A 23,262-nucleotide genomic window follows, 5' to 3' on the forward strand; every position below is an offset into this window, starting at 1 on the left:
TAGCGGGGCCTGGATGCCAGTTTCTTTTCTAGAACAGAGACAGGGAAGTGAAGAAGTAAAGTAAAAAGGCCATTTATCTTGCAAAACATCTCCTCGCATAGCCTACCTTGGGGAAGAGATGTGTTAATTTCTTCTCTTCTGCAGCCATTCACAGGTGGGCAGGGTCAGATTGTCTCCCCGTGAGCTGGACAAGGCACTTTAGTTTAACATTCAGGCAGAGGAGCAAGGTTCCCTGAGGTGGGCCATCATGTATGAATGATGATAACAAAAGCAGCGAAAAGCAAAGCTTAAAGTCAAAGAAACAGATCCAACGTGGAGTCAAGATTGGCTCTTCCCTGTTATAGTCTCTGCTCTAAGAAGCCCACTAGGTGACACTGATGCACTCTCAGGTTCGCGAACCTCTCATCTTTTTTTCTTTTCTCTTTTTATTAAAGCAGAGTTGATTTACAATGTTATGTTAGTTTCAGGTGTACAACATAGTGATTCAATGATTTTTTTTTTAGATTATACTCCATTTAAAGTTATTATATTGATAAAATATTGGCTATATTCTCTGTGCTGTAGAATATGTCCTTGTATCTTATTTATTTTATACATACTAGTTTATACCTCTTAATCCTCTGCCCCTATCTTGCCCCTCCCCCATGCCTCTCACTGTCTTGCTCTCTATATCTGTGAGTCTCTTCCTGTTTGGTTATAATCATTTGTTTTGTTTTTTAGATTCCACAGATAAGTGATAACATACTATATTTGTCTTTCTTTGTCTGACTTATTTCACTAAGCGTGATACCTTCCAGGTCCATCCATGTTGCTGCAAATGGCACAATTTCTTTCTTTTTTTTATGGCTGAGTAATATTCCATCGTATATATGTACCACATCTTCTTTATCCATTCATCTGTCAATGGGACATTTAGGTTGCTTTCATATCTTAGCTATTGTAAATAATACTGCTATGAATATTGGGGTGCATGTATCTTTTCAAATTAGTGTTATTTTCTTTGGATATATACCCGGGAGTGGGATTGCTGAATCATCTGAAGTTCTACTTTTAGTTTTCAGAGGAACCTCCATACTGTTTTCCATAGTGGCTGCACCAATTTACATTCCCGCCAACACAAAAGGGTTCCCTTTTCTTCACATCATCACCAGCATTTGTTATTTGTGGTCTTTTTGATGATGGCCATTCTAACAGATGTGAGGTGATATCTCATTGTGGTTTTGATTTGCATTTCCCTGATGGCTAGCAATGTTGAGCATACAAACCTCTGATCTTATCCACAGAGATCAGCTCCCAGCTTAAACAGACAGATGCAGAAGGCTAAAGGGCAAACAAGAGATCCGGGACATTTTCTAAGACTTCTAACCCCCTAATTTAAGACAAGCCACTGGGCTCAGGGGTATTGGAGTAGCAGGTATGGGGTCCAGCAGACCCGGTGCTAGTCTCAGTTCTACCCTTTACCTCCTGCATGACCTTCAACAAGGTCACTTCATCTCTCTGACCCTCAGTCTCTTGTCTTTCAGTGCAAAGAGGGCAAATTAAGATGAATGAATATTGAATCTGAATCTGGTTGTATAGATTTTTCAGCTTAGATGAGACCAAGTCTAGCATCTTTGAGTTCACAGGCAAGGAGCAATGGTCCACAGATGCAGAACCCCTGCCCATGGTCACACAGAGAGTCTGTAGGACAGCCAGGACCAGAGATCCGGGCTCTTGCTGCTGGGATGCCACCAGCTCCCTACCAAGGAGTCCCTCTGCATCTCAACACACCTGTGCTCTTGGGGGAGCATGCACTGAGGGTTCCAACCTCATAGCAGATGGAAGATCAGAATGAGCTCTTCGGAGAGGCTGTTTTCACTTCCAGGGAGGAACTCGGGTTCAAAACAAACTCAGGGGCTTCTTCTCACAGCTGTTTCTCTACTGATTTCTGGGGTGACCGAGCTGGATGTCAAAATGGGTGCCTTGTTCAGTGCTCCCAACTGCCCCTTCTCCTTTGCTGTCTCTGAGGGTGGCTCCTGCCTGGGCCTTACAGAGTGATGGTACAGAAACTTTCAGCGCCCTTGTTCATCGGAGGACTTGTTCTGGCCACTGGAGCCCTCTCTGCCTGCTTGCAGGGCAGGCCGGGACTGCCAGAAAATTAAATGTCCCCGGGAGCTGCTCTCAATCCATGAATGGTGGCGGAAGGGGTATAAGTACCCCAGGTCCCTCCCCACTGCAGCAGAATAACTTAGAGGTGTATGTTCACACACTCTCCTGGAGTTCCCTAACAGGAGTAAGTAAGCCCCAACTGTCTACAGTGGTCACTTGCTTGATGACACAACCCTTATCGGATTCCTTCCTCTTTGCATCTCACTTCCCATTCCCCTTCCTGGGTTTCCCAGAATCATCTCCTAAATCAAGTCCTTGCACTCCCGTCCTTGTCTCCAGTTCTGCTTATGAAGGAATCCGGATCAGAAACCTTCCTCCCTTTCTTCAGAAAGACCCCTTCATGGGGTGTGGGCTGGACAGCCTGCTTAAGATGAACCCACAGATTCATCATATAGGCCACTGTCCCTCTAACTTATCTCAGTGCTCTGCACCTCTGTGCTTAAGTCCCGTCTATGGCTCCAAAGGTTTCATCTATTAGAGCAGCTCCTCACAGGGTCCTGCAGAAGGGAGCAGCCCAACCTCAGCCTGCAGGGAACTGGCAGCACAAGGAGGTACACAGAATGTCAGGCTGTTTCCCTGTCATACCCAAGCTACCCTCTACCTTGATAATGGCAATTCAGTCAAGATTGAATGCGCAGACCTTTAGCTTCAATGGGGTACCCGGGCAGTCTCAGCAGAATTACCTGCCTCCTCCCTCTCCACTCGTGCAAGATGATGGTTTTAACATTTCCAGTACTTCTAGGAAGTGATTTTTCAGCTCCACAATTCATTGTAATGAGTCAAATCTCTTTTCTCTGAAAAATTGCATCTTTTCTTCATCTTCTTCAGTGCCCAGAAGACAGGAAGAAAGAACATCCTGTATCCAAATGATATGCTCTCCCCAGCCCCACCTCTCTGAAATGATTCTCTCTTTAAGTGGATGTGACTTGAGAAGACTGATTTATTGGGTTACCTTTGATGATGGAGGGAGGAGGAGTTGTGGTTTGTTTTGAGGGTTAGAGCCGTGCATGGGAGGAAACTGAGTCCTCTCCTCTAGCCAGGGATGGGGAGAGGGGCACACAGTAGGATGGGACAGTGTCAGAGTCAGAACTGGCATGGGCAGGATGTGTAGGCAGTGCATCTTGGGGGTGGGGGTAGGGAAGGGTAGGGACCCCACTACTCTATAAGGAAGCTCTCAACCTTACACCTTCTAAGTTGTTAAACTTCTTGGAGCCTTGGTTTTTCTCATCCATAAGATGGGTTACTATGGGAATCAAATGGCATAGCATCCATAGGTTCTAGAACAGTGCCTAGAGCATCTTAAGCACTCCACAAAGATAAATTTCTGTTGCTTACACCCAACACAGGTGAGTCTCCAGTCTTATGGGCTTATTCCAGCAAAAACTTCTTGTCTTTCCTAAGACAAGTTGAAGAGCCAAGGCACCCCTATGCTAAATAACTGAACACCACATGGTCTGTACATTGAAACCTGAGTGTGCATCAGAATCTCCTGGAGGGCTTGCTGGGCCCCACCCCAGAGTCTCTGACTCGGTGGGTCTGGGCTGGGACTCCAGTATCTGCATTTCTAACAAGTTCCCAGATGTCATTGGTGCTATTGGCCAAGAAACTATATTTTGAAAACCACTTGTTTAGAATAATGATAAAACTGAATTTATATATTTGCACTGATTTCGTACAATACACCAGGTGCCTTCATATCTAAATGCTTTTTATCCTTGCAGCAAGTCTGCAAAGGTAGAGAGGATTTTGATGTTGTCGTTGGGTAAATGGAGGCTCGGGGAAGGTATGTCAACTGCCCTGGGTGACAGAGTTAGTGACAGACCTCAGGTCTGCCCTCAGAGCCTGCCCAACCCTTCCCGCTCTCATGCTAAAGGTAACAATTGGATGCTAGTCTTGGGTCTGCAGGTGGGATGAGGGGTCAGCTATGAGGAGGGGAAGAACTTGAGCACAGGATCCAGGTACAGTATGCTGGCCTTGTGTAGAGGAAGGAGCCTGGGTCCTGGGCCAGGTTACCTAAAATCAATTGCATGGCTAAAAGCAAAGGACCGGCCCCTTTCTGGTTCTCAGGCTTTCAGACACAACTATGAATTCATATATTGATTAGATAATTATTGAGCACTTGCTATGTGCCATACACTGCAGAGGGTTTAGTAAATGAGGTGCTCTTCCTTAAGTAGGGCATGAAAGAGAACTATGGGTTAGTCAGATCATCACAGAAATAAAACTGCTGTAAGAGCTCCGAAGACAAGTACAGGGGGCTATCAGAGTCTGGGGTGGAGAGATTATAGAAGACTTCTGAGGAAAGAAGATTGAGCTGAAGAATGAGATGTTGCCAGCTTTACAGTGTTGAGGGTGTTCCTTTACACGTGCAAAGGCCCTGTGGTCAGAGCAGACATTGTGCATTTGAACAACAGGAAGAAGGGCACGGTTATCAGAGAAATGTGTGGGGAGGGGGGACATGAGGCTGGACTGGGAAGTAGGTCCCAAACCATCAGATCATACAAGGCAGTGTGTGGGATGTGGTCATGTCAGTGATGTCCTGGAGCTGATTCATACCAGCTTGCAAGAGCTGATGGTTAAATTTTTCAGGAATCTTGTGAGCTAGTTGATGCCATGTTGGTGACTTGAAATCAGTCATGGTGGGAGTATTTATATCATAGAAATCAGATAATACAGATCAGGGCCATTTTTTCCTCCAGAGAGCTCTTTGTTAAGCTTTTGCAACCTACTGCTCGGCTTTGTCCTAAAACTACAAGGAACAGATTGATTCTAGAGGGGCAATGTTTCTGTTCCCCTTGAGTTATGTTCAGGGAGCTCTTTGGATCTCCGTGTCTTTGCAGTTGTGTCTTCCCTCTACCAGCGGCCATCGGTTCTCTCCTCCCCACAAGCCAGTGCTGACCCATCTCCCACCTCAGCTGAGAGGCGGGGGGAGCCAGGTTCCTGCATGTCCTCTTATCGCACCGTTGAGGAGTTTGTTTCTCCTCGATGTGACTTCTTCCCTCGTCTTGAATACTGAACAAGGAGTACCAGATTAGCTGTTTCTCAAGCTTGCAAAATGTAGATAGAGCATAATGAACGTTCTGGGCTGCTTGTAAATTACTTTGCATAAACTCCTTTACTTCGCCCGATGCCCTATCTTTCTCCATGTGTGTGTGTGGATAAACACAATTTTTTATCCTTCTAATTATATAAAGTTAGAAGAAGAAAGGGACACAGAATAATATTAGCATCTCCCAGAAGGAATAAATAAACCATGAGGGCAGTGCAACTCCTTGCAGTGACTTTCTGGTGGACCTGTAGCTGAATTCTGCCCTTTTCATGAATACCCACAATAGCTCTTTGCCTCTGCAGAAAGATGGATTTACATTTTGTACAAAAGGGCAAATGGGAAGCACTAAGTTTATAACCATCTCTGCCATCAGCTCACTGCCTGCCTCACATCCAGCCCACAACCACCATTTATTAAGCACCTGCTGCATACCAGGCACTGTCCTTTTTTTTTTTTTTTTAAGAGCAGTTTTAGGTTTGGAAAAATTGAGCGGAATGTCCAGAGAGCTCCTGTATACTCCCTACCTCCCATCCACGTTCAGTTCCCCCTACCTCCCATCCACGTTCAGTTCCCCTGCTATTAATATCTTGCATCAGTGTGATACATTGGTTACAATGGGTGAACCAATTTTGATCCATTATTATTAGCTGAAGTCCATAGTTTACATTCAAATCCACTCTGTGTTGTGCAGTTCTGTAGGATTTAAAAAACGTATAGTGACATGTATCCACCATTAAAGTACCATACAGAAGTTTCACTGCCCTAAAAGCCCCCTGTGCTCCACGTACTCACCCCCCACCTCCAAGTCCCTGGCAACCATGGGTCTTTTTACTGCCGCCATAGTTTGGCCTTTTCCAGAATGCCATCGAGTTGGAATCATACACTATGAAGCCTTTCAGACTGGCTTTCTTCGCTGAGCAGTAAGCATTTATGTTTCCTCCATGTCTTTTCGTGGCTTGAGAACTCATTGCTTTATATTATCGAAGAATATTCCATTATATGGATGTACCACAACTTGTGTATCCATTCCTCTATGGAAGGGCATCGTGGTTTTTGTCTAAGTTTTGGCAATTGTGAGTAAACTTGCTATGAACATTCACGTGCAGGTTTTTGTGTGGACGTGTCATTTGGATAAATACCAGGCAGCGACTGCTGGATCTTACGATAAGAGTGTGTTTAGTTTTGGAAGAAAGTGCCAAACTGTCCTCCAAATTGGCTGTACTATTGTGCTTTCCCATCAGCAGTGAGTGAGAATTCCCGTTGCTCCACATCCTCACCAGCAGTTGGTGTTGTCAGGGTTCTAAATTTTGGCCATTCTAGTAGGTACGTAGATATAACTTCTTGTTGTTTTAATTTGCAGTTCCTGATGATATATGATACTGAAGACCTTTTCATTTGCTCATCTGCCATCTGTACATCTTTTTTGGTGAGGTGTCCGTTCAGATCTTTTGCCTATTTTTTAATTGGGTGGTTTTCTTATTGTTGAGTTTTAAGAGTTCTTTGTATACTGTGGATACAAGTCCTTTATCAGATAGTCTTTTTCAAATATTTTCTCCCAATCTGTGGCTTATCTTTTCATTCTTTTAACTTCCTCACACTTTTCATGCCTGCATTTTCTCATTTAATGCTCCCAACATTCTGTGAGCTATCTGGTATTGAGCTATGTAGCGTTTTGCTAACGAAACCAAGGCTTGGAGAGATCAGTTGACTTGCTAAGTGATGGAGCTAAGATTTGAACCCATATCTGACCCATAGCTTCTGACCTCCCATCACCAGGTCTGCTCTCCTACTTGCCACAGGTTAGCCCAAGTGGGAATAAATCTTGATCATTTTATATTAAAGTACCTTTTCACGGTCTCAGAAAATAGTCTCTAATTATATGCTGTGCAGAGCCCAGAATGGTGACTTGCATCTAAGTACTTGAATAGGGCATAGAAAACCCTCTGCAATCTAACCCCTGCCTGCCTCCTCTGCCTCTTCTCCCACTGCTCATCCCCTCCCATTCCATGTTCACAAGACAAGACACTGTTTGCAGCTCGCCCAATATGCTTGCTTTTCCAGGACCTCTGCTCTCACTGTTACTGTTCCCTCTGATGGAAAGACTCTTCCTCACTGTCCACTGGTCAAGCTGTACTTTCAATTCCTCATTCACGTGTCACTTCACAAAGCCCTCTATTCCCCACTTTCTAGACCTTGAAATTCCACTTCTGTGTACAGTCTGTCTCCCCCATTATGTTGACAGACTCCCTAAGCACTTGGAAAACACTTTCCGAGTCCCTTCAACAGGCCTGTATGTAGCAGGTAGTCAGTGAATTTGTTCTTAATAAATGAATGAAGAGGTGATATTGACAGACACCATCATCTGGTGGTTAGAGGCACTCCTCATCTTTAAGCATATTTAACTAAAAGAAATGTTTGTTTCTTTTTGTTTTCTTTTTATCATATTTGCTTTCAGACTTTAAATTTCATTTTATATTAAATTCCCTTTCAACATTTTAAACCAAAATCTCTGTTTCCAGTGCTATAGACCCCAAGGGCAGGCATAACTCAATAAATAAAGGAGATTTTTGAGTCGATAAGTCATTAGTGAAACCAGTGAATGAAAACATATTGTGCATTTTTCACTTTTTTGAGGCTTACAGTTTCGGTAACCGCTGGTAATGAGGCTTAACAGTCTGAGTTCAGAGTCAGGTGCTGGGTCTTGTCTGAACCCCTGCTGGGTGGATGTCCCCCAGGATGTCCCACTGCAGGACCTGCACTTGCACAGACGCCAGTACCTGTGAAATGCTAGAGGTCCAGGGATAGCACATTGTGTGAAAAGAGCAGGGGTTCGGGGTCAGACAGTCCTGAGATAGAATCCCAGCCACTTGCAGGCTGTGTAACGTTGGAAACTTGCTTAACCTCTCTGAGCCCCAGTTTCTTCATCTGTGACATGGGAAGAATACTATATCATTATGGTATTAGTATAATAATCTTTGGAGCTATTTGGAGGCATGAATGGTTGAGATAATGTACGTAAAACCTCCGGTATCTACCATCAACTCCATAAAGATTAGTTTCAAACTCCTTGCCCACTTCACACCCCACTCCCCTACCCATCCAAAGGGATGACTTAGACTTCCCACCTATTCCCTCTGGTTGCTTCCATGGAAACTCTTCCCCATGATGAGTAAGAAACATGGCATCCAGTGTCGCTCAGTGTCTAGCGCAGTGCCTGGCACGTGCCAGGCGCTCACTTAGCAATTTTTGAATCGATTAATTAGTTAATGAATGAATGGACTTGGAGTGGTGTCCTGTCCAGCCCCGGCCTGCTTGTCCATCCTTGGTCCCATTCCTTGCCTTCTCCTGCTCTACCTTCCATCACAGCGAACTGACCCCTGCAGGTTGCATTTCTCAGCCTCTCTTGTCAACTGGCTGCTGGCTGGGTTTGGCCAATGACGTGCACTGATGGGATATTGGAAGTCAGGAGAAAGGAAGAAGCCGGGGTATTTCTCCCTCTCTGTCCCAATCATAGGTACCTTCTTGAACAGCAAGAGAGTCTCCTCCTTTTCTCCAGCTCCCACCCACTGCAGCTCCAGCCTCCACAGATGGTCCCCACCCCTGGGCTCTGGTGCCCTCACTTCCTCTCTCTGTCCTACCATCCCTGGGGAGGCAGTGCCTCCTTGTTGATGTTTATGTCTGAGTTACTTCTCCCTCTTCCCTTTGGCCTCTCAACTCTTCCATCAGCCAGGTAACCACTTCTCTGTCATTAAATCCCTCTGCTGTGTACCCTTGAAGTGCATTCTACTATCCTACTTAGACGCCTCTTGGGAATCAGGAGCATCTGAGCTCAGAGTGAAGAGAACCCCACTCTTCCAAACTCCACCATCCACTGGCTACATGGCCAGTCAGTCCTTGGGAGGCTCAGTTTCCTCATTTATAACAAAGGTTAACAGAATCCATCCTACTTCTCTCCCAGGGTCACTGTGAGAGTCCAATGAGATAATCCACTCATATACTCACCGAGTACTTAGTGAGTACCTGCCACAGGTGCGTGCAGAGGATAGAGCAGGGAAAAAAAACACATAATGTCCCTGTTCGCAGGGGTTCCAGTGAGTAGTAATAGATGGGCTTGTAAACTGCAAAGTTCTGAAAAAGGCTAATGGGGTAAGGTGACCCGACTTCCTTGATTCCCGTAAACCCTTGGGGATGCCCAGAGTTCTCCAGTCTACTCTTGGGGTACCCTAGCCCTGCCCTAGAGTAAGGTGGACTGGCCAGCGGGTGCAGTGACACGCAGTGGTACGTGCACAGTGACTGGGACGGCAAGCTGTGTCCCTCCCCCCCCCGCCAGGCCCAACCCGGGTGTTCTGTTTGCGTGTCTAATAGCATGTCGGAACTCACTTTAATTAATTATAAAGGATTAGTCTGATTCTTCTGCTGTAATAGGTTTTTTTAATTGTTTTTATTTGGTGTTATTTGAAATAAGTGCCATTGACTAAAGCCTGAAAATCTTGTTTATGCCTAGATTGTGTTTGAAATGGTATTCTCTGTAACATGATTTTTAGTTATTGATGACCTCTTTTAATATAATGATTTAGTCAGCTTCACTTGAATGATAGTGTTGATAACAATATGTGGCCGACAGCCTATTTGCAACATACTCCAAGAGGCAGAAGGAAAGTATTTGTGCACTTGTGGAAAATAGGTAAATTTGCAGGTTTTAAGCAAGCATGAAAATAGAGCATATTAATTCTGATCTCGCTTCCCGAGAAGCTTCCCAAGTGTTTTCATATGGTCTTTCCTGCATTGTCCTCTGGAGAAGGCATTTCAATCCCCATTTTAATGACAAAATCACCAAGATTTAAAGAAGTGGATGACTTTTCCCAGTAGGTAATGACAAAACCAGAATCAGAAGGGTGGGTGGGAAAAAACAGAAGAAGCATGTACGGGCCCTTTTTAAGACATAGGAATCTCCCTGAGCCTCAACTTCCTCATCTATAAATGGGAATAATAACTGAGGGTGATGCTAGAGGTTAAATGAGAGTGTGTATGTCAGTAGCATGATGCCTGGTACGTGGCGATGGATAAATGGTAGCTCTAAAGCAGGGCAGACCCCCTAGTTTTCTCCTTACCTCTGGAAGTGGATACTAGAAGACTGCCTCTGTTTTTGTTTTGTTTTGTTTTGTTTTGTTTTGTTTTGTTTTTTCCTACAACATTAAAAGAGAGAAAATAAGTGGCTACAAAAAGCTATATTCTTTAATTGTTTGAATGATATTATGTTTTCCTCTTTAATAAGATTTACTAGGGAAGCCCTGGTGGTCCAGTGGTTAAGACTTTACCTTCCAGTGCAGGGGATGCGGGTTCGATCTCTGGTCAACATCCCACATGCCTAGCAGCCAGAAAAACCAAAACATGAAACAGAAGCAATATTGTAACAAATTCAATAAAGACTTTAAAAATGGTCCACATCCAAAAATAAATAAATAAATAAGGCAGGGCAGAGCTGGCTCCTCGCCCAAAGCCCTCTTATCACCCACCCCCTTGTTTTTTGCTCTCTCTCTCTGTCTCTCTGCAGATGACCATTCTCGAGTGAGGCTGCTGGTGCTGGATGGAGACCCACACTCCGACTACATCAACGCCAACTACATTGATGTGAGACTCCCCACGGGGCTGGGCAGCCAGGTTCTGGGCTTGGCTGTGGGCAGCAGGCTCAAGATCTGTGTTCTCCCCTAGGTAGTGGCCCTCCTAGAGCAGGTCCAGAGGGTCTGGCTCCCCCTGTAACTAGTGTAACCCAAGTTGATTATCCATCTAAAGCTGCATCCATTTTCAGGCTGGCTGGAGTAGCCTGCTCTGTGGCACCCCAGGACTGCCAGTCTCATTCACTCACCCATTAATTCTTTTGTGTGTGTGTCCATTTGCCCACTCATTCATTCATTTGAAGGTACAGTCATTTATGCAACAATTTCAGAGTGCCTACTGTATGTTGGATGCTATGGGAGACATAAAGCTAAAAATGCCATGGTCTCTACCCTCTAAATCCTTAGCAGGAAGATAAGCTGTGCACATCAGCAATTCCAGGGCAAACTAGAAAGGGGTGAGTGTTATAAGTTCAGATAAAATGCTACAGGGATTCAGAGGTGGCGGGGGGAAGGTCACTCTTCCACCAGGAATGCGAAGCGTGATGTGGACGAAAGCTTCAAGCGCAGGTAGAATTTAAAATCAAAAAGGGGGAAGGTGGGCCTCTGGCCAAAGAACAGCACAAGCCGAGATGTAGCAGAGGGTATGTAGCAGCTCAGTTTAAGGGGAGCAGAGACTGTATGGTGGGAAGAGTGGAAAATAAGGTTGGAGCTAGATCACTGATGGTTTGTGATCAAACGTAGGAAGTCAGACTCTATTGTGTAGGCAAGAGAAAGCTATGTGGAAAGTTTTTGATCAAGGAGGTGACCAGTTCAGAGCTGAGCTTCGGGATGATTTCTCTATCACTCAGGGTAAGATAGATGAGAGGGAGGAGGGTCTGGGATTACCCCCAGTTAGGAAAGGATGTGCTTCAGTGCTCCAGAGAATACAGAGGAAGGAAGTAAACACAACAGGAGCCAAGATGGGTGTGCATGGAAATGAGAGAGTTTGTAAAAGGGAAGCACAGTCGCTGGGTCCAGAGAGACATCCCAGCATGACCGATGCAAGCCAGGCTTCTCAGGACCTCAGCTAGGAGCCCAAGAACCTTGTCGAAAGGCTCAGAGATCCACCTTGGTGCCTCTGACGCCCAGGTGTTTTTATAGACAAGCTATAAGGCACTGTGGCATGCTTTTGAATTCCACAGAATCTAGGCTGAGCCAGAGGATTCATTGATTCAACAACTGTATATTGAGCCTTGTGTTAGGCATTTGCCTGTTTGCCCTCAGATCTATTCCTTGTCCTTCCCTGTTCTAATTTGCATTGCTGGGGGTGTGTGTGTGTGTGTCTGTGTGTGTGTGTCTGTGTGGTGCAGGGAAGAGAGCAAGCTGTCCCCTTTAAGGAAGGTGCGATGGGAGACTGGAAGGTGATGGGAAGGGAGAGGCCATCGTATTTCTCCGCCTCTCTTGGTTCCTGGGATGGCAGCTCCAGCAGTGGTTGCATCCCATCAGTGGCTCCAGCTTCCCTCAAGCAGGACCACCAGAGTGGTTCAGCCTTGACAAGGTGGCCCCCTCTCCTGGGCTCTGGCAGCTTCTCTGTCTCCCACTATCTACTCCTTCTAGAGGTGATCACAGCCTCTTGTTATTGCTGATCTCTGGGGGGCCCCACCATTCCTTGTTTTGCATCTCAGCTCCTCCATCACCTGTATTACCAACTCCCTGTACTGAATTCCCTCTGTCTGAAATACCTGGAGTGGTTCCTAGTTCCCTGCCTGGACTCTGGCTAACAAAGGGCCTATGTGTGGTCAGGAACTGAGTCTGGAACTTCGGTAGAGGTCAAGATAGACACAGTCTGTCTCTGTCACCAGGGCCCTTTCAGGAAAGTTCACAAGGAGACGGCCAGTTCTGAGCAGCCTGTCTCCAGTCTGGAGAAAGCACTCAGCATTCACCCATCACGCCTTCAGCTTTTCCCTCGTGCACCTAGTATTCATTTCTCAGACACAGCAAATCCTCCCCAGTGTGCCAGAAACACAGACCTTAAAAGAGAGTCAAGTCTGGTGAGGAAATCAGATAAGAAAACAGACCCTCGACAAGCAGGGACTGTGGGAACATAAAGGAACATCAAAGCCTCAAGGTGGGAGTGAGGTGGTCAGTGAAGCCTTCCTGGAGGAGGTGACACGGTGCTGCCTTAGCCAATGGGTGAGAGTCAGCCAGGCAAGTAGGACCGATGGTAGTCTAAGAATTACTGATCAGCTCTAGTGTACCAACATCGCCTTAACTAAGTACCACAACTCACAAAGTAAATGCCATTGCTACCCATTTCTAGATGAGTGAACTGGAGCTCTCAAGGTTATGAAACGTCTCCAGGATGTGAAGGAGGGGGCAGCAGGAGTCTGAGTCAGCAGTGCCTCCCCCACCATGCCCTGCTGGCTTTAATAAGGACAGTCATGCAGTGACAACAGCCCATGGCTCTAAATGAGTCACTCTTGAGCCCTGGGAGGGGTGGCTTTAAATGAATCTGTTTATGGAGACCTCCCAAGAGTCCTGCAGGGTAGCTAACCACCCCCCATTTTCCAGATAGGGAAGCTGAGGTTTAAGGAGGTTGCAAAGCTTGGGCATGGGCATCTGGTCAGTGGCAGAATCGGCTAGAAACCAGACCTGAATGAGTCCCAGGCCAGGGCTCTTCCTCCTGCCCCTCTTCACCCACCCCCAGACACTACCTTGCATGCAGCGCAGAGTGGGGCCTCGTTTGGCACGTGCTGAGCCAGACTGAGTTGGTTCCTTCCATTTCTCCTTGACCTTGGCTATGGCTGAGTGGAGGTGGCAGCCCTGACGGCCACGCCCACGAAGGGTCTGCTGGCCCAGGTTGCCATCTCTGGCGTACATTGCCTGAGTGCTCATCTCCGGCACTTTGGACTGTCTCTCCACTTCCCTGGATAGACAGTCCAAAGTTGAGTGAGGACCTGACTGCCGTCAGAGCCAGGATGCACTTTGGTATCGTATAGGCAGCAGAGGAAATTGCAGGTGAATCTCTGCAGCATCAATACTAATAACCACACGCATTTCCACCAGGTTTGTATCATCACAGTGCATTCTGCAGGTCTCTCAGGATAAGAGACCAGGGGTGGAGGTTAAGGACCTTGCTCAGGGTCACACAGCTGGAATCCAGTTCTCTGCCTACCTTCTCCTTCTCTCTCTAGGAAGTAGATTGTGCAGACAGGCCAAACAGCCTCTGCTAGATGCTGTCGTAGTAAGTGATACTGGACTCTGTGCTGGGTCCCCGTGGTTAGTCAAGGGCTCACAAGACTAAAATCATGACACGAATTCAGTCCTTGTGGGCCCCATGGAATTCAGGCCTTTCTGCTAGCTTTATGATCTTAGGTAAATGGTTTACCCTTTCTGATATCTGTAAAATGGGAAAATGCCAAACCCCAAGGATGTGACAACTGATGGGAGGCATCTATCTGTCAGGGTCCCATCGGGAAACTGAGGGTCACCCCCGGGGAAGTTAATAAGAGTAGAAACAGGATTAAGGGAAACTAAAGGGAGGAGCAAAGGAGTGGGAGTTCAATATCCCCAGGCGGGAACCAGCGGGGAGCTCCAGGCCCAGAGCAGAGGGTAGCTGTAAGGAGGGGGCTGCCGGATAGGAGCTGTAGCCTTTGATGGAGAGTCAAGGCCAAGCCATGGTGACCTGGCAGGGAGAGACCTGAAAGAACACACACCCCAGCCTCCCCATGGCCTCTGAGCTCCCACTTCTGCTCGGCATTGACCAGACCCAACTAGCAGCCGGAGGGCATGGAAGCCCCCGATGTAGTCCACACAGGTCAGCCCCCCAGGGCACGAGCAGAGCGTGGCAGGGAATAGAGAGTCAACGGAGGGACAGAGGAGACACCAAGCACAAGCACCTTCTAGCACAGTGTTATTAGCAGTACGGGGTGGAGGGGAGAGGAGTCACATCCATTGTGCCCCACTATACGCTCCAGCAAAGTCAAAGTTCCCAGCGTCTCTATGGGGATTCCCGGCAGGACACACCCTAGGGAGCTGTCCAGGGCTCACCTCTTGGCCCTGGTTTCCAGCCAGCCAAAATCCTCCCGGCACTCCAGAGGGCTAACTGCCCACGCTAGCATCATTTATCCACAATTATCCATTAAAACGACTCCATTTGGATAATGAGCTGGATGGGGCCAGCCCTGTCTCGGCCTCCAGAGGCTGTGGTTCTGCTGCCGTCTGAACCATCCCGCTGGCAGGTTTGTTTGCACACCCGAGAATGTATTGGCCACTTGAATCCGTTATAAATTACCAGTCTGGAAATAAATATCGTATCTGGGTCCCCAGTAAGTAACAGATGCATGAGTGCAGAGTGAGATAAATGCGTTTTGGATGCAAACCTCTTTCCCATTGCTCACAGACAGATGGAGGCAGGCCCAGTACCGGTTTGCAGTCGATGTGCGTACTGTGTAGGTGGGACCTAAATGAACTCAAAGTTCTTTTAAGGTTAGGAAGTTTTCAGGACCAGCTCTTGGCAGATCCCTAGAGGAGTCCCATTTGAGCAGTACGTTTCCTTTCATCTCCATTGCTTAAGAGTCTGGTGGTTAGAATGTTTTCTCTTGGGGGCTCTGTGGGTTCCTGGAGGCCAGAGAGGGTCTCTTGACTCTGATGCCACGTGTGGACAGGCAGGCAGCAATGCACACGTTCATTCCATATGCATTTATCAAGGCTGACAGCCTAGGCAGACTTCTCCATGCTGGGGACACAGCCATGAGCAAACCGGTTACAGCCCTGCGCTGCTGGAGCTCTCGTTCAACTGGGAAAACAGATGATAAGCATATAAATAAACAAAGACTTTGGTGGTAAGTGCCCTGAAGAAAAGTAAACTAGAGAAAGCAAAAAAAAAAAAAAAAAAAAGAAGAAGAAGAAGAAGAAGGGGGGGTGGTGTGGAGCGGAGGGAAGGGCTGTCTGTGGAGGTGACTGCTGTCCCAGCAGAAGCCTGGAAGGAAGGGGGAGCAGACCATCTGGTTACGTTGGGACAGACACAGCAGGCACGGGGAAGGGCCGGTGCTAAGACCTGTTGATGGAAACATGATGGATGCTTCTGAAGAAGAGCCAGACAGCCAGGGAGCCATGGGGAGGAGGGTAGGAAAACTGAGAATATTGAGGATGGAATGAAATGGGAATAACAGGGATGTCGAGATGCCCAAACTAGGCTCAAGAGGCCAGTTCAGCTGCGGTGACCTCAGAGAACACGTCTGTGGGCTCCTTGGCTGAGTCCACTCCCCATCGGAGCTCCCCAGAGCCCCACAGCTTCCCCTTGGTGGCCCTCATCCCAGTTTGTTGATGTATACAAACTGTTCAGAATCTGAGCCCACATCCATCAGGTCCACTTTTGTATTTCCAGTGCCTTGTACAGAGTAATAGATGCTCAAGTAATACCTGTTGATTGAACATTGAAGGACTCAGTAAGCAAACGAATGAGCAAAATAGTGAACCCAACTCATCTAATCCCACCATTGAAGTGTGAATTTCTTGCTCAGAATTTCATTCCATTGACGTTGAAGTATGTTAGAATCTTCCAAATCCCATGCATTTTGTCCTTTGCCTTTTGTCTGCCAATCAGGGCATTAAGGGAGTGCCCCAACCTCACCTCAAAGATGTATTCATGCATGTATGCCACCAACCAGCCTCTGCTGAAAACTGCACCCAGCTCTGAGTGGCCTGTCCCATGGCCCAAAAGGAGAAAGTATTTTAAAAAATTCAACATATATTATAAGGGTGTTAATTGGGCATCTACCAAGCCCTGCAGAACTGCTCAAGAGGAAAGAGGGCTCCTTTGAAGTACAGTGTGGGAAGCTGGGGCATAGGGTACATGGCCCCGGAGAGGGACAACTGGAAATGAGGCTGGAGATGAGGATGGAGAGAGGTGATTAGCGCCAAGCTAAGACCTTTGGACGTTGTTGTACAGGCAGTGGGGAGCCACTGCAGGCTTATGAGTGGGGAAATAACATAATCAGATGTGCACTGGGGAGTTCACTCTGGCAGGAAGCAGATGGGCTATGGGACCAGACCGGAGGCAGGGAGGCCAGCATGAGGCTAGTGCCTTGGCCCAGATTAGGGAGGACAAGGGCTGTAAGAAGGATGATGATGGGGATGACAGAAGAGAATGGACCTGAGAGACTGCATCTTTCCACAGTTTAGGGTATTAATTTCTATTCCCAAGCCCACTCAGGAAAACTCTCGGAGTCTGTTCTTCCTGTGAGCCCGGGAAGCACTGTCCATCTTGACTCAAAGGAACAGAGAGCTCTTTGTGCCTCTCATCTTCCTTCCTACCTCTCGTGGCTCAGAGAAGGGCTAGTTACTGCATTTGTAGGCAGAGCAGGTGAGCAGAGGGGAGGGAAGGGCATCCCATCTCAGGATCTCCCTCATGGCCAGAATAGACTTTTAATCATGGTAGTCACTCAATAAATGCTTTCCAGATACACACAATAAAATAATAATAACAGCAAAGACATATATGTTAAAGTCTAGACTAGGGCCCGGTACATAGTAACTGTCACATATTAACTCACTTAATCCTAACAGCAAGGCTATAATATGAATACTGTTATCCTCATTTAACAGCAAAAATTAATTGAGGCACAAGGAGGTTAAGTAACCTGCCCCAGACCACACAGCCTGTAAGGGACAGAGCCAGGATTCATACCCAGGCAGTTAAGTCCTGAGTCCATGCACAAAACTACCATGCTAAGCTTTCTTTCTCTTTTTTTATTTTATTTTATTGAAGTATAGTTGGTTTACAATGCTGTGTTAATTTCTGCTGAACAGCACAGTGATTCAGTTATACATATATATACTTTCTTTTCCATATTCTTTTCCATTATTCAGTATCGCAGGATATTGAATATAGTTCCCTGTGCTATACAGTAGGACCTTATTGTTTATCCATTCTGCATATAATAGTTTGCAGCTGCTAATCCCAAACTCCAAGTCCATCTCTCTCCCACCCCATCCTTGGCAACCACAAGTCTGTTCTTTATGTATGTGAATCTGTTTCTGTTTCATAGATATGTTCAATTGTGTCATATTTTAGGTTCCATATATAAGTGATATCATATAATATTTGTCTGTCTCTTTCTGACGTACTTCACTTAGTAGGATAATCTCTAGGTCCACCTATGTTGCTGTAAATGGCATTATTTCATTCTTTTTATGGCTGAGTAGTATTCCATTGTGTATATGTACCATATCTTCTTTATCCATTCCTCTGTCAATGGACATTTAGGTTGTTTCCATGTCTTGGCTATTGTGAACAGTGCTGCTATGAGCAGAGGGGTACATGTTTCTCTTTGAATTATAGTTTCGTCTGGATATTTGCCCAGGAGTGGGGTTGCTGGATCATATGGCAACTCTATTTTTAGTTTTTTGAGGAACCTCCATACTGTTTTCCATACTGGCTGCACCAATTTACATTCCCACCAACATTGTAGGACAGTTTCCTTTTCTCTACACCCTCTCCAGCATTTGTGATTTATGCACTTTTTAATGATGGCCATTCTGAGTGGCGTGAGGTGGTACCTCATTGTAGTTCTGATGTGCATTTCTCTAATTATTATATGCTGCCTTTCTAGTTGGTCTCTCCACAGCTTGTTTATTGGCCATTTGCTCCGAGTTTCACACTGTGCTAGGCTCCATGGGAAATTTTTTAAAACTTAGGAGGCAGTGTTTGTCCTCAAGAAGCTGACAACCTTACTAAGAAGATAGGACCACTCAAAGAATTTAGGTGGAACTATGGATTCCTGATGGTTAATCCAACAGTTCTAGCCATGACACTGGCCTTGGGTTGGTACTGGCGGTCAACCCAGGCATTACTAGAGTAGGTCAGGTAATTACAAAGTACCTACTAAATATTTATGGAGCAAGTAGCAGACTGAGGTACAGAGATGCACAGGGGACTCAGAAAGAAATCTTTGAATCAGAAAGTGGATCCAGAACTTCTGAGATACCATGTCTATTTCTCCATGAGCCATTCAGAGGACTATTCTGATTGATTTCCTGAGGAAGAGGATCTGAGGCAGCTTATTTGCCTCGACAGAACAGGAAGACTCATCAGCAACGTTTATGACAAAAAATAAGTGTTCATCAGACTTTAGGGTTTGTTTTCTCCTGAGATCGTTAACTATAAAAGAAAGTGAAATTTCAGGACTTTCCACCAACCTCTCTACCTCTCCATAACTGGCAACTATATTTTTTAAATTTATCCACTCATTCATTTATTTACTCATTTAGCCATTCAATAAATACTAATTATGTTCAATGTTATGTACTAAATGCATCTCTGTCTCCAAAACTTGAACTTCCACCCAAGGTGATATACTTCCTCTCTGTAACAAGAAACGGCACCTTCCATGTAGGCCATGCCCAGACAAAAGAGAAGGTCGTCCTCAACTTTTCTCCAACCATTAGGATTACGGGGCACCAGCGTGACCCCACATCAGAGCCCTGCAGGGCCTATTGAAGACTCAGAAACGTACAGGGAAATCAGAAACTGATCTGTGAATCTGAAAGTGGTTTTATTAGTCTCTAGGTCACACCTACCTGGGGTCCTCCCCGATGAAAGGGACTTCAGTTCCAAGCCCAGCCAAGTCACACAGAGAGGGAGTGGGGCATCTTTTTCCAATTGTTACTAATGCAAGGAGCCAGACAAGGGTGACTGTTTTCTTCTCTCACTTCCCTGCGGGCCCTGGCACAGTGTCCTGCATATAATCATGGCTCAGGAAAGAGTTGGTGGTGGTTGACGTCCTACAGAAACCTGAGCAGTCCTTCTCTGCCTCTTTCTGGGTGTACAGCCATACCTGATACCCATCTGATGTTTGCTCCCAGTCCACGGCTCCAAGACAAGCCTATACGGGCCCCTCACAAAGAACCATAATAATAGCTAACGTTTAGTGATGGACTGAGCATTTTGCGTGTGTTATTTAATCATTGCCACTTCTCTGGGAAATGTCTAATGCTAGTCTCATTTTGTTTATGAGGAAATCAAGCCTTGGAAAGGATAATTATTAGTATCATGCTCTTGGAAAGCTTCACTGTGCTTTTCTCTTATTATCCAGGGGTACCATCGACCTCGGCACTACATCGCTACTCAAGGTAAGTGCCCTCCTTTTCCTCTAAAGAACCCTTGCCTTACACTGGAGGAGAGGATTGGGCTTCTACCAGCCAAGAAGTCACATAAGAGCAGGGCTGGAGAGCCTCCAGAGGTCTCGAGAGTGTTCATTTGTTTGTTTGGGAAGGAAGGAGGTGACACGTTCAGCTATGGGGGGGAGGGACATGAGGGAGAGATGAAGGAGGTGTCACTGGGAAATGGTCAAGAGAGATGGGCCCTGGACCAGAAGCATCGGCCTCAGGCTCGTGCCATCAATATCCAGCATCCGGAGCTGGAGCTGTTGGTGCCTTATCTCCTCGATGGGTGTGCAGCCAGGAGAGAGGGGCAGCAGGCGCTCCTAGAAAGCAGCTTACCGGGATGTTATTGGGGGACTTAAAATGACTATACCTCTCAGACTGTTCTGGGAGGAAATCCTCTGGATAATCATATATGTGGACAGTGACATATATAAAGATACCCTTCACAGTGTTATCTACTGGGAAAAAAAGTGAAAAATCTTAAATGCCCAACAGTTGGTAGATTGGTTCAAGTGTGATACTTCCATGTTATGGAAAATTATGCAGCTATGAAAAATTTCATGGTAAGAATTTTTAAGGGGATTGGAAAATACTTATAATAGATATAATGCTTATTATAGCAAATACATACATATACACATATATATTTATACAGAAAAATGGCATTCAACGTTTTGTATCAGATACACTTATAGCCTTTGTAATTTTAAAAATGATGAAGGACCAGGACATTGAAAGAGATATTTCCAAGGAAATTACTTTGGACTCTCAGATCCTATCTCCCATGTCTTGTCTATTCTTTTCCTCCTTTCTGTCCGGGCTCCAGTCGAATGCATTTGTCAAGCTCAAAATCGGGTGTCTTGTTTGTGTTCTCAGCATCTGACTCCTGGCAACTGCTCTGCCCTCCCACCCCACCCCCACCCCAATTTCCTTCCCGTCTCTCACTGAGGTTCTGGAGCCCAATTTTTGAAAACGCCCTTAAGCTGTGTTTAACCCCTAATGCAAGGTGATAGGTCGGTGGGAAAGTGGGGCTGGTGCAAAGGGTCTGAGCAGGAGGACGATGAAGAGGAGAAGCTGCGGGCATTTCCAGGGACACTGCAGAGCCTGCCAGCTGGAGCGTGGCCTTTCCCGCGCAAGCTCTGCCCACACACGCCTCAGGCCCCGGTCTCTGCTGCTTGGGTGTCCCGACGGGAATCGCGGCCCTCACTCTTGCTCACCCATCTGGGGCTTTCACTGACCAGCCGGGAGGGACAAGCGTCTTGTCTGCTTCCTTGCAGTTGCAGTCTCTGACCCTGTCACCTTCTCTGTTGGCAGGTCCCATGCAGGAGACCGTGAAGGACTTTTGGAGAATGATCTGGCAGGAGAACTCGGCCAGCATCGTCATGGTCACAAACCTCGTGGAAGTGGGCAGGGTAAGCCCTTCCCGCGGGTCCCTGGAGAGGGGATGCTGGCTGCTGTTCCACTCCCCAGCATCTCTCGTTCCAAGTGCCTCCCGTTCCACATTTGACCCTCACGGCACCCTACGAGGGAGAAATCGTCCCTCCTGTTCACGCTCGAGGAATGTCTTTTCCCTTCAAACCCCCCTCACCCCTCTCTCCACCCTCACTCTCTGCTGATGACGTCATCTCATAGACTTTGAGGAAATTACAGCCATCAGACGTGAACTTTCATCTTCACACTGCAAAGCTGCATTCTACTTGTATCTACAACCATCTTCTCATCCTTCCCCTCTATTACCAGGCTGAACCATAAGACATGGCTGTTTTTGTTGACCCCAAGGGGTAGAATATCGGCTGTTTCTTACGGCGCAGTCTAATATGATAGAAGAAGTGACTCTTGCCCTTTCAAAGGCAATCCTAGTGCCTTGAATCACAGATTGATTCTGCTCAAGAATTTCTCATTCTCCCCCTCTCACTTGGAAAGTAATTCTCTTTCGCATTGCTAGATTATTTCCCTCAGCATACAGACATCCTGAGTACCTTTTCCCTTAAACGTATAAAGCAGGCAAACAAAACCGCTTCTCTTGTCCCTGCTTTTCTGCCAACCTCTGAAGACTCACACCCAGGCTCTGCTTCTTCACCCCCGTTCTCTTCCACCCCCTGCATCATAGCTGCTCCCTCCATCCCACCCACAGTAACGTGCCAGTATCCCCAGCATCCTTCACGTTGACAAATCCCACAGCCATTTCTCTCTTCTCATCGTCCTCAACCTCCCAGCAGCATCTGACCCTCTGTTCCTCGAAACCTTGATATTCTTCAGGGTTCAGACCTTGGTCTCTCATTCTGCTCTGTCTCGACTCTCTCCTGTGTGGTCCTTAGCGACTCCCAGGGCTTAGAAACGGGACTGCTCTTCCCAGCTTTGCTTTCACCTACCTGGTAAACTGTGGCATGTGGGTGGTGGGCTGCTGGGTGTAAAGGCAGGATGCACAGACACTAGAATCAAGAGGGCCTCTCTACGTATCACATGCGCTCACTAAAGAGTGGGCAGGTAAGTTGTGGTTTGGGCAAGAACCAGATAATGCATTAAAATAAAGAGTCCTGGCCTCCAAGATAATGGGAAGGGGGAGAATCTGGGCTGTCAGTCATAATTCAGCAGTGTCCATAATTTGGACATCTTGTGGCCTAATAGGAATTTAGGGCCAGAGGAGACTTTGTCCTTGAGCCCACTCTCACTTGGTCCATTCCCCAGTTTTACAGATGAGGAAACAGACCCAAAGGGGTGGAATGACTGCCCTGAAGGCACCTGGCCACCACGTCTGACTCCTGACTCATTCTAGTGGCCATGGTCCCTCTACTCAAGACTGTGCCCCAGAGACTCAGGCCCAGGGAGCAGCCACTGTGGACAAAACGTCCAGCCCAGGATTTAAGAATTCAGAGGCACATTCCAGGCTGTTCAATAACATATCCCCCATCGGAGGCAGATTCCCTCAATTGTGAATCTAATTTTGATCAGGAGAGAGGACAGGAGAACAACGTCTTCGTGAAACTCATGCTAGGAGCCAAGCTCTGTGCCAGACACTGGTTGTGCTTTACCTCCCTTCATCTCACAACCATTGTGCGCGGCGATGTTCCTGGTAATGATTCAGGTGGCCTGGCCTTGCCTCCTGGCGCCATCCCTTACTGACAGTTGACCTTGGGCGATTTTCTTAGCCTCCCTGTACTTCTGATTCCTCATCTGTAAAGTGGGACTCATAATAATATCTACTTCATCAGATTGTGGTGATAAGTAATGAAAGTAATCCATGTAAAGTACCCGTAGAACACTTAGGAAGCAGAGCCAGGCAGTGGAAGCAGTGAGTGA

General features: G+C 46.6%; 1 protein-coding gene across 1 annotated transcript in view; it reads left to right on the forward strand.

Annotated features, from left to right (window-relative positions):
• PTPRT (protein tyrosine phosphatase receptor type T) overlaps window positions 1-23,262 on the forward strand; it is a 1,046,874-nt gene that overhangs the window by 983,222 nt on the left and 40,390 nt on the right. The window contains exons 20-22 of the mRNA XM_057701613.1: window positions 10,752-10,828; window positions 19,893-19,929; window positions 21,277-21,374. Of these exons, the coding sequence (XP_057557596.1) occupies window positions 10,752-10,828; window positions 19,893-19,929; window positions 21,277-21,374 (212 nt within the window). The remainder of the gene's footprint in view (window positions 1-10,751; window positions 10,829-19,892; window positions 19,930-21,276; window positions 21,375-23,262) is intronic.

The sequence above is a fragment of the Hippopotamus amphibius genome, chromosome 12 (genome assembly GCF_030028045.1).
Source record: "Hippopotamus amphibius kiboko isolate mHipAmp2 chromosome 12, mHipAmp2.hap2, whole genome shotgun sequence".
In the NCBI taxonomy this organism is placed as follows: Eukaryota; Metazoa; Chordata; class Mammalia; order Artiodactyla; family Hippopotamidae; genus Hippopotamus; species Hippopotamus amphibius.